The sequence below is a fragment of the Nematolebias whitei genome, chromosome 2 (genome assembly GCF_014905685.2).
Source record: "Nematolebias whitei isolate Nwh7 chromosome 2, NemWhi1, whole genome shotgun sequence".
NCBI lineage: Eukaryota > Metazoa > Chordata > Actinopteri > Cyprinodontiformes > Rivulidae > Nematolebias > Nematolebias whitei.
The window spans coordinates 15,103,683-15,115,212 of NC_056499.1; the positions used below are offsets into that span (position 1 = coordinate 15,103,683).

The 11,530-nt window shown below is 43.7% G+C and overlaps 1 protein-coding gene across 1 annotated transcript in view; it reads left to right on the forward strand.

Moving 5' to 3' along the window:
* efl1 (elongation factor like GTPase 1) overlaps window positions 1–11,430 on the forward strand; it is a 16,098-nt gene extending 4,668 nt beyond the window's left edge. Inside the window, exons 12-23 of the mRNA XM_037697292.1 lie at window positions 421–520; window positions 1,966–2,114; window positions 2,224–2,387; window positions 2,887–3,022; window positions 4,932–5,063; window positions 5,379–5,526; window positions 6,464–6,593; window positions 6,751–6,877; window positions 7,066–7,270; window positions 7,643–8,109; window positions 10,910–11,094; window positions 11,242–11,430. Coding sequence (XP_037553220.1) covers window positions 421–520; window positions 1,966–2,114; window positions 2,224–2,387; window positions 2,887–3,022; window positions 4,932–5,063; window positions 5,379–5,526; window positions 6,464–6,593; window positions 6,751–6,877; window positions 7,066–7,270; window positions 7,643–8,109; window positions 10,910–11,094; window positions 11,242–11,430 — 2,132 coding nt within the window. The remainder of the gene's footprint in view (window positions 1–420; window positions 521–1,965; window positions 2,115–2,223; window positions 2,388–2,886; window positions 3,023–4,931; window positions 5,064–5,378; window positions 5,527–6,463; window positions 6,594–6,750; window positions 6,878–7,065; window positions 7,271–7,642; window positions 8,110–10,909; window positions 11,095–11,241) is intronic.
* The last annotated feature ends 100 nt before the right edge of the window (window positions 11,431–11,530 follow it).

Consider the following 11,530-nt stretch of genomic DNA (forward strand, 5'->3'; position numbering starts at 1 on the left):
CAGGTACAGACCCCAAGACCTGAAAGCAGGTACAGACCCCAAGACCTAAATGCAGGTACAGACCCCAAGACCTGAAAGCGGGTACAGACCCCAAGACCTAAATGCAGGTACAGACTCCAAGACCTGAAAGCGGGTACAGACTCAAAGACCTGAAAATGGGTACAGACCCCAAGACCTGAAAGCGGGTACAGACCCAAAGACCTGAAAGCGGGTACAGACCCAAAGACCTGAAAGCGGGTACAGACCCAAAGACCTGAAAGCGGGTACAGACCCAAAGACCTGAAAGTGGGTGCAGACCCCAAGACCTGAAAAGGGACACGGGCTCTGACCAGAAACGGGTCCATTGAACAATGTTTTCAGGTGTTCAACTTGTTTTATGTTTTACATTTTATATTTTTTCTTCTTCTGTTTTTTCTTCAGTGTTCCTTCGATGTTCCAGTGAGGAAGACGCTCCTGTCATCATCTTTGTGTCGAAGATGTTTGCTGTGGACTCTAAGGCGCTCCCTCAGTTCAGACAGAGGTACATCTGGTTTCATTCCCTCTGTGTTGAGGAACTCGTTGGAAAGATCTAGATCAGATGTTTGGACAGAATCAGACTCAGGAAGGTCCAGTTTGGTTGTGTATACTGTAAATATAAATGTTCTATAAATAAACTTTATGTTTCAACAGCAGCCAGCATGAGTTCAGGGCAACAGAAATAAAAGTTAATTACCGTAAAACAACATTAGAGATTAAAGTTGCAAATGAAACTGTTGGAGAAAATATTCTCACTTTATCTCACTTACTCAAAGGAGCCACACTCGACAGAAGATTTTCAACCTGTTTTTACTTGCGAGGACTGATTTTCAGGACACGTTACACAGATATACAGGAAGTACATGCATGAAGGTCAATGGGGAATTATTTTTACAAATTAAAGGCACAGCCATGTGCAAAAAGTTTGCCCCTGCTTAAGCAGATCTATTTACGACCGAATGGAAAAACTCAGCGTTGTCAAAAGAAACCTATGCATTACTACAGGTACTTAGACGATATGTGGGGAGTCTGGACCTACTCAGAGAGGGACTTTAAGGACTTCTTGGACTCACTAAACACACGACATCCATCCATAAAACTTAGTCACTACCAGTTACACAACAGTTGATTTCTTGGACACAACTACTGGTTCTTATAAAGGCCCTCAATTTAACACATGCAACAGGTCGGATGTTAGTCTTTTTTAACAAAACTGACACACACTCATTACATACATACGTAAAGCCAGCCACCACCCAACACACACATGCTGGATTAATAAAGTCACAGCTATTGAGATTCCACAGAAGCTGCACACAGTAATCTGACTTTAAAGCTGCAACCAAGCTGCTGTTTCATGTTTCTCCACAAGAGGGCACTCGAGGTCTTTCCTGAGGAAATGTTTAAAAACCTTCCTGCAAACCAGACCTACTGTTGTAGCAACCTGTTCTCTGTCTGCAGTACAATTAGTCAAAAATGTAAAAAAAAAAAAAGAACTTTGAGCAGTTTAAAGGAGAAAGCCAGATTCTAACAAATCACAAAATTATTGTGACTTATAGAAGAAGTAAAAACTTTAAAGACTATTTAGTTCATGCCAAATTAAAACCCCTAACTGCCCCGAAGGTCAGAGGTCGCCATGAGTTTTTTCAACAAAACAAATTTAACAAAAGGGTGTTTGCAACTGAACGTAAGGGCAACGCCAAAACAAAAAACTGTACCTTCTTATAGCTCCTGCGTTGAGGTGAGCCTCAACCTGATCCGATCTTTGAGGTGAGCCTCAACCTGATCCGATCTTTGAGGTGAGCCTCAACCTGATCCGATCTTTGAGGTGAGCCTCAACCTGATCTGATCTTTGAGGTGAGCCTCAACCTGATCCGATCATTGAGGTGAGCCTCAACCTGATTCGAACTTTGAGGTGAGCCTCAACCTGATCCAATCTTTGTGTTTTAGACCCTTGAACCTGGAGGAGATCGCTCAGCGCCGGGAGCTGGCCCGGCAGAGACACGCCGAGAGGATGGCGTCTAATCGGACCGGGACAGAGGTCACCTGCTCAGAACCAGCTGCTGGTCCCAGCTCAGGTGAGGGTTCAGTTACCTGTAGTCCCTGTCCTTGTGTGTGTGCGTGTGCTGTTAACAGAACCACATCGCTCTAGAAGGAAAGTGTTTGGTTCTAACCTGACCTCATATTTGTTGTTTCTCCTTCTTTCAGCTCAGATGGAAACTTTGACACTAACGGACTCAAAAGCGGAGGAGGAAGAGGAGTCGAAGGAGGTCTTCATCGCGTTTGCTCGGGTGTACAGCGGGATGGTGAAGAAAGGTCAACGGTTGTTTGTGCTGGGACCCAAGTATGACCCGGTCCAGGGCCTGCGTTCGGTAAGACCTTCGGTCTGATGGATCTCCTGAGTTTTTGTGTGTCGTGCTCAGAGATCACTGCTCCTCACGAATGCAGGAACCAGTTTCTCATTTTGCTGAAGGACTCTTCAAACCTAGTCCAGTCTGGAGGGTCTCGGTTCTGTGTCTCAGCGTCACATAGATTCAGAACATGTTGGAAACAAACTTTCTCTTCGAGTCGTTGCGGCGTCTTGAATTTGCTGTTAGGCATGTTAGGCTGATTGTTAACTAAATTGTCTCTAGGTGTGAGTGAGAGCGTGAATGGTTGTTTGTCTCATTTGTCTCTATGTGTCCCTGTGATGGACTGGAGACCTGTCCAGGTGTCCCCCGCCTCTCGCACAGTGAGAGCTGGACATGGGCACCAGTGACCCCCGCAATCCAAAAAAGAAGAAACAAGTAAAGCTAATAAATGGATGGATGAATACTTAGGGAGTTTTCTGAAATATTTGGATTGTTTCTAATCTTTTCCAACATATTGCAGCTTCCAGAGGGCTGCAGAGCTTCAGACTGTGTGTCTGAGGTTCCTCATCTCTCCTGCTGTTCTGTGGAGAACCTTTACCTTCTCATGGGCAGAGAGCTGGAGGAGCTGCAGGAGGTTCCTGCTGGAAATGTTCTCGGTAAATAAATATGACTGTCCTTTGGTCCAGTTTGCTTTTGGGACCTTTTATATTCTCACTTCCTTAGAGATCCTTAGATCCAGAGAGCAGCAGGTTCAGAGATACATCCTGCCATGTCAGGAACTGAGTCTTTGGTGTTAGTCTGGAAACCCTTTTTTAAATAAGCTTTAAACAAGCAGTTGCTGAGTGAAAACTAAAATGTATTAATATGTGGTTTACCTATGAACATTAGGAGAGTTCAGTAGTCATTATCTTAAAATTTCATGTTTCTAAAGCCATTTTGTAGAAGGTATGACATTCATTTATTATGGCAGTCAATAGAAGTTTGTGTGTTCTCTGCCTTCTACTGAGTGTAGAAAAAGCCTTGAGTCATAAAGATATATCAGAAAAGTTGGCAGGAAGACCTTGTTTAAATAAATTGCAGGTACATTTTAGATGTATTGCACGTGTGTTTTAGGTATATTGCAGACATACTGCAGGTGTATTTTAGATATGTTACAAGTGTGTATTTACTTGACATCCCCTAATATGTGTAAACTTCAAAGTAATGCTTTAGCTTTATTTAAAGCATGTTTGCTGCTTTAAAGAAAAGTAAAGCATTACTTGGAAGATTTCATGAATTTCCTTCCCTGTCAGTCAAAGTTTAGGGGTTGTTTCCCATTAGAGGCAGTGCTCTGAGGATGTTTTCTTCCAAAGGAGGTGGAACATCTAGGTTGTTAACCTCTAAAGGAGGCAGTGAATTTGTTTTCCCCTTTAAAATGTGAAGCTCAGAGATTGTTTCCCCTAAAAGAGGCGGAGCATCTAGTTTGTTTCCCCCTAAAGGAGGCGGAGCATTTAGTTTTTTCCTCCTAAAGGAGGCGGAGCATTTAGGTTGTTTTCCTCCTAAAGGAGGTGGAGCATCTGGGTTGTTAACCTCTAAAGGAGGCAGTGAATTTGTTTTCTCTTTTAAAATGTGAAGCTCAGAGATTGTTTCCCCTAAAAGATGCTGCGCATCTAGTTTGTTTCCCCCTAAAGTAGGCGAAGCATTTGGTTTTTTCCTCCTAAAGGAGGCGGAGCATTTAGGTTGTTTCCCCCTAAAGGAGGTGGGGCATCAAGGTTGTTTTCCCCTAAAGGAGGTGGAGCTCAAAGACCGTTTTCTCCTAAAGGAGGCTGGGCTCAGGCTGTGTTCTACGTGTTTGCTGGTAATTTAAGTCTGGGATAGAGTCCCCATTTCTTTGAGGACAGACTGGATATGAAGAGAACCACTGTTCATATTCTCTCGCCAGGCTCTGCCTCTGATTTACCCAATCATTGATCCTGGATGAGGCCAGGCCAATACTGTAAATAAGAATTTGTTCTTAGTGTTTATGCCTGGTTAAATAAAGATGAAATGAAAAATCCATCACCTGATCCTCTATGAATCAGAAATAGTCATGACACAGCGAAACTGAAACCTGAGTTCTGTGAGGTTTTTGAGAAGTGATGTCTCACTAAACTCTGGTACTGATGCTCACTTTGAGCCCAGAGAGGCATTAACAGGCTGAAAGGTTGGGTCATAGTCCCGAGCCTTGAGACTGTAACTTTGCTTCAATTGTGTTTCCAGCTGAAAGTTATTTTTTTGTAGAAATCAGTCGAACACTACACAGTTTAAAATTGAATGATTCTTTTCAGTCAGTTCACCCTTCTGTTCAGGAATTAACATTAAGATTAAAGTAAACTCATTTAGAGCTGGAGATTATTCTGCATCACTTTATTAAGATAGTTTAGTTTAAGCATTTATGCTTAGTCGAATAAAAGACTGTTTGTGTAAAACATCATGTGTTCTGTGTTCTTGTGTTCTAATTTGTAGAGAACCATATGGTTTTATGTTCTAAAATGGAAATCTTAAAATAAAAACTGTTGCTGTTTCCATGTGTTCTTGGTCCTGCAGGTCTTAGAGGACTGGAGGACTTTATCCTGAAGTCTGCCACCCTGTCGACCTCCCCCGCCTGCCCTCCCTTTACCCCACTCAACTTTGAAGCCACGCCCATCGTACGTGTCGCCATAGAGCCCAAACATCCGGGTGGGTACCAGAAGGTGTTCCTCACCTGGTTCTGCCTGTGTTCAGTTTGTGGAATAACATTTCAGAAAAAAACTCATGTCTTTAACTCAGCCTGTTAGTAAAATATCTCATAAGCCAGTGGACGAAATGAAACTCAAGGGCAGTAATGATTGGGTGAACAACTTCCTCATCTTCCTCTTAAGAGAACCTGTGTGGACGTTCTGGGTTGGCGTCCTCACGTTCTCCTCTGCAGCAGGACGTTCTGTGGACCCAGAGGAGAACTTGCTGCAGATCCTGCTCAGGTTCAAACCCGTTCCTCTTTCTGTGTCGTTTCAGGTGAGATGCCGAAGCTGGTACGCGGGATGCGTCTGTTGAACCAAGCGGATCCTTGTGCTGAGGTTCTGATCCAGGAAACAGGAGAACATGTTCTGGTGACAGCTGGTGAGGTCCATCTGCAGCGCTGCCTCGATGACCTCAGAGAGCGGTGAGTTCTTTTTCTTCTCTTTTTGTTGGACGAACAGCGAGACGTATTTTGGTTTTGGCTCCACCCATAACTTCTTCTCCACTCAACAGTTTAATGAAATTTCATCTCCATCTGCTTCATCACTAGACGGAGGCTCTTGTACACATCCATCACCTTAGATTCAAGGTCAAAGTTAAAACCAGGTCTTTACTTGTCCAGTCCATTGCTATAGATTGCTGTCGAACGCGGTGCGCTTGTTAGGTCATATTTTTATTTTAGACCAGGTGTTAAAGTAAAATGATTGAAAATAAATAGTTTAAATGTTAGTTTGTGTCCCAGGCTTTAAAACATTATATTTTTTTACATTTACCCTTTATTTGTACAGGTAGTCTCATTGAGTCACGAGAACTCATTTTCAAGAGAGACCTGTTTTTGAGAGCAAATGGTGGGGGTTAAGAGCCTTGCTCAAGGGCCCAGAATGGGGCAAATGAGGGTGGAGGCAGGTGCGGGTGTTTCACCTTTTCCACCCACATTTCGATGTTGACGGTACCGGGAGGTGAACCAGTGACTTTCCGATCACAGGCCCATCTTCTCTAACCTCTGTGCCACCACTCCCCACATTGTTTTCTTTACGTCTGCTGAGATGACTCGTTTCTGTTTTGATCTCGGGATAAAACCTTCTGAGATCGACATGGAAGAACCCAGAGTTCCTTCTTGCTGCTCTTTAACCGTTTTTCTGTTTAAAGGTCTTAAATGTCCATTGCAGAGTTTCACAGATTCCCGTCTGTCTGTGGTATGGGTAGAAATTGAGGACCAACCAACCCCCCACTGCGGTGTGTGTGGTGTGGGCTTGAAGTCCTGGCGCAAAGCCAAACTGTTTGATCACCACCATCTTTTCCTCCTGTTCCAGTCCTAGATAAAACAGAAGAATCGTTTGTTTGTTTGTTTGTTTGTGAAGGTTTGCTAAAATCGACATCAGCGTGTCAAAGCCTATCATCCCCTTCAGAGAGACTGTGGTTCGTCCTCCCAAGGTGGACATGGTGAACGAGGAGCTTGGCAGACAGCAGAAAGTTGCTGTTATTCATCAGGTGAGTCCCTGCAGGAACAGAACCATGGGTCATCAGGAGGTTCAGAGAAGTTCTCTTCATTTTGTTTAAATACGGCTTATTACAGAACCTGAGTGGACCTGGACAGGTCAGAAACACCAGGTGGTATAAAATAAACTTTTTAAGTTTTTCTTTTCAGGTGAAAGAAGAGGTTCCTCAGGGTCGTGTATCTGATACCCTGCATGTTGACACTGGTGGTCTCATTACCCTTACCACTCCCAACAGACAGGCCACTGTCAGCGTCCGGGCCATCCCCTTACCACAAGGTAAGACTCAGACCTAAACTCAGAACCAGAATCTGACTCAAACACAGGCTCATTCCAGATCAATTCTGACAAGTGGATCGGTAAGTGGGTCGGTGGGTCTGAACTTCTAACTGGTTCTGTAGTTTTCATAGAAAAGTAAAAAATAACAGTTTGTAAAATCCAGGCTATAATGCTGTTTCTCTTCACAGAGGTCACCAGTCTGTTGGAGAGAAGTTCTGAGATTATCCGGACTCTGGAGCTGATCAACATGTCCCTTAGGGAGGGCAGGACTGTGGATCTCAGTCGCAGGACCCTGGAGGACATTGCTGGACTGAAAGTCCAACTAGAGACTTTATTGCAGGGATGGAAGTGGAAGAACACCATAGATCGGATCTGGGCTTTTGGTCCTCGCAGGTCTGACTTTATTGCTTTAACTCTTATAGAAACAAACAAACAAAAAAAAAAAACCCAATAAAATCCCTCAAAACAATTGATTTTATTTTTACCAAGATTTTATTGTGTTTTATTTTTATTTTTTCTGGGGGAGAGGTGTCTAAAGGAGACTGTCTCCTTGACTGGAGTTCTTAATGGAGACTGTTTCCTGGGTTAGGGCTCTACAAGAGACAGTCTCCTGGGTTGGGGCTCTAAAGGAGATTATCTCCTGGGTTGAGTCTCTACAGGAGACAGTCTCCTGGTTTGGGGGTGTAAAGGACCTTTAAAACTGACTATGTTTAATCGATAATTCCAGATCAACACAGCCATGTTCCAATGTTTTTATTCTTTCAGGTTCGGTCCAAACATTCTGCTTAACAACATTAAGGACTACACCCGGCCCTCGGTGTGGCAGTGCCTGAGTTGGCTGGACAGAACTGATCTAGATGCAGCTCCAGTTCCTGCTTTTAGAGACCTTGACAACAGTATTGTCAGTGGATTCCAGCTGGCGACTCTGTCGGGTCCTATGTGTGAGGAACCCCTCATGGGGGTCTGTTTTTCTATCGAAAGGTGGGACGTCCTGTCTTCAGCTCATCAGAATCCCCCAAAGAGTCAGACTTCAGAGACTTCAGCAGACGGCAGCGAGGATGGGACGGCGGGGTCCCAACAGAGAACAGACTCTTCGGACTGCTACGGACCGGTTTCGGGTCAGCTCATCGCCGCCATGAAGGAGGCATGCCGCCATGCCTTCCAGGCTCAGCCTCAGAGGCTCATGGCTGCCATGTATACCTGTGAGATCATCGCCACAGCAGATGTGTTGGGTAAGAAAAGACTTTAATCACAAATGTTTATCACCAGAGTCTGAAGGACTCTGTCAAGTCAAGTCAAGTCATCTTTATTTGTAGAGCACAATTTAAAACAGATAAACTGTTATCAAAGTGCTTAACAGAAATGTAGCAAAACATAGGCAGCAAAACAAAAACATCATACAGAATTAAAATTACTGGAGCAATAACACACACTAATGATCACACTAAGGAAAAACAAGCAGTAAAAATAAACGTCAATCATAAAACAACAGAATTTAAAATGAGGTACACAGAACAAAATAAACTAACTCACACCGTATTAAACGCCAGAGCAAACAGGTGCGTTTTAAGGAGGGATTTGAACATCAGGAGGGAGGAGGCCTGCCTGATGTTGAGGGGCAGGTTGTTCCACAGGTTGGGACCTCTGACTGAAAAAGCTCGATCCCCTCGGAGCTTCAGGCGTGATTTTGGAACGACCAAAAGAAGCTGGTCCGATGATCTCAGGGCCCGAGACGGAACATATGGTTCCAGGAGCTCGGAGAGGTAGAGTGGTGTGAGGCCATTTAGGCACTTATATGTCAGGAGGAGAATCTTGAAGTCGATTCTGGATCGCACAGGAAGCCAGTGAAGGGAGGACAGAACAGGTGTGATGTGCTCAGACCTACGTGTACCAGTTAAAAGCCGAGCAGCTGTAACGGACCACGATCTGTGGTCTGAAGGACAGTTAGAAACGTGACTAGAATTTTCCAATCTACCAATACACCCATGGTCCTGCCGCTGAACATGTCCAAAGTACGGTCTCTCCTCTAGACGTATACAAACGACTGTCCCTCCTCTGGACATGTCCAAACCATTTCAATCTGGCTTAACTAACTAACTTTATCTCCCATTTATTCAACCTGTGCTGTACCTCTGATGATCTCATTCATAATCTTATATGAGAACCTCAATATCTTCCTTTCTGCTGCTTCCAGTTCTGTTTCTTGTCTTTTTGTCCATGTCTATGTCTCCAGACCATACAACATAGCTGGTCTCACCACTATATTTTAATCAATCAATCAACCTTTATTTATACAGGTAAATCCCATTGAGCCTCGAGGACTCATTTACAAGAGAGACCTGAAAAATTTTAAACCTTTCCTTTGACATTTGCTGACACCCTTTTGTCACAAATCACTCCTGAAACATTTTTCCATCTACTCCATCCTGCCTGGACTCTCTTCTTCACCGCTTTACCACATTCCTCTTTTTCCTGGACAGTGGACCCCAAGTACTTGAAGTCCTGTACCTTTGTGACCTCTGCTCCTTGTAGCCTCACTGTTCCACCAGCCTCCTTCTCATTCACACACATGTACTCTGTCTTACTACGGCTGACTTTCATTCCTCTTCTTTCAAGTGCATACATCCACCTCTCTAAGTTCTCTTCCACCTATTCCCTGTTCTCACCACAGATCACAATGTCATCTGCAAACATCATAGTCTACCGGGATTCCTGCCTGACCTCATCTGTTAGTCAGTCCATCAGAGCAAACAAGAAGGGGCTCAGAGTCGATCCTTGATGCAATCCCACCTCCACCTTGAAGCTATCTGTCACTCCCACAGCACATATGTATATATATATATATATATATATATATATATATATATATATATCTTGTACCAGTCTAACATACTTCTCTGCCACTTCAGATTTCCTCATGCAATACCACACCTCCTCCCTTGGCACTCTGTCATATGCTTTTTCTAAATCCACTAAGATACAATAAAGTTCTTTCTGAAACTCTGTACTTCTCCATCAGCATCCTCAAAGCAAAGATGACATCTGTGGTGCTCCTTCTTGGCATGAAACCATACTGCTGCTCATAAATTGTCACCTCTCGTCTAAGTCTAGTTTCCACAACTCTCTCCCAGATCTTCAGTGTGTGACTCATCAACTTAATTCTCCTGTAGTTGCTACAACTCTGTACATCAACCTTGTTCTTAAAAATGGGCACCAGCACACTTCTCCATTCCTCAGGCATTTTCTCACCCTCAAATTTGCCATTGAATATTTGAGTAAAAAACTTCACTGCCATCTCTCCAAGACATTTCCAAACCTCCTCTGGTATGTCATCAGGTTCTACTGCCTTCCCCTTCTTCATTCATTTTAGAACTTTACAGACTTCACCCTTGCTAATCTTTCCCACTTCCTGGTCCACAGTCTCAGTGACACCTGTCCATGGTCGGAGGCCACGAGAATATCATTAGTAACTTTCACCAGTGCAGATTCAGAGTGCTTTGGTGAGCACTAAACCCTGACTGAAACTCTTCAGATAATTTGTTGTTGTTGTTGTTCAGAGGGAAATCCTTAAAGGATACATTTTTTGACATCAGGATTTAATTTAAAATTTGAAGCTCGTATCAGAGAGAGCTCTGGAATCAATGACCCATTCAAACGGGTCTCATCAGACCAGACCAGTTGGTCTGCTGTGGTTCTATCTCATCTTTCCTTATTTCAGAGGACACATCTTAAAATGATCAGATGTTTTGTCAATGGTTCGACCTCCTGTGTTGTTGTTTCTGATCCGATTTAACTGGGTTTTAAGTTGTGGTTCTTAAAAATACAAATTAAAGGACTAATCATGTGAGTTATTTTTTTATTTTTTATTCTCAGGCTGTTTCTTTACTCGCTTGCTTCTTTGTTGTCAGCAATTTCGTGTTGTCATGGTGACAGCTAGGGAGTTATACTTTTTACTTAAAAGTAATAGATCTTTTATTAAAATCTGGAATTATGTGAGACACTAATGATTTGTTCCTGTTTGTGCTCCATCAGGACGGGTTTACGGCGTCCTCGGGAAGCGAGAAGGTCGAGTTCTCCACGAGGAGATGAAGGAAGGGACGGACATGTTCATCATCAAGGCGGTCCTCCCCGTCGCTGAGAGTTTTGGCTTTGCTGATGAGATCCGTAAGAGAACGAGTGGATTGGCCAGTCCTCAGCTGATCTTAAGCCACTGGGAGGTGAATTACACTCAGATCAATCCTACATTTATCTTCAAAGACCCTGTTAATGTAAAGAACTTAGAAACTCAGTCCATTGTTAGGACTGAAGAGGCCTTTTTGTCATCTCCTAATTATGTTTGTTTCCTCTTCCTGTCTGCGTTCCAGGTGATCAGCAGTGATCCATACTGGGTTCCCACCACAGAAGAAGAATATCTGCACTTTGGAGAGAAAGCAGATTCTGATAACCAGGCCCTGAAATACATGAACGCTGTCCGCCGACGCAAAGGTCTTTATGTGGAGGAGAAGATTGTGGAGCATGCCGAGAAGCAAAGGACCCTCAGCAAGAACAAGTAGAAGGAAGCGAACTGTACAGTCACTGCGCTTTCTACCGTACGGTTAGACTGCGGTTTTTACCTTACGGTTAGACTGTGCTTTCTACCGTACGGTTAGACTG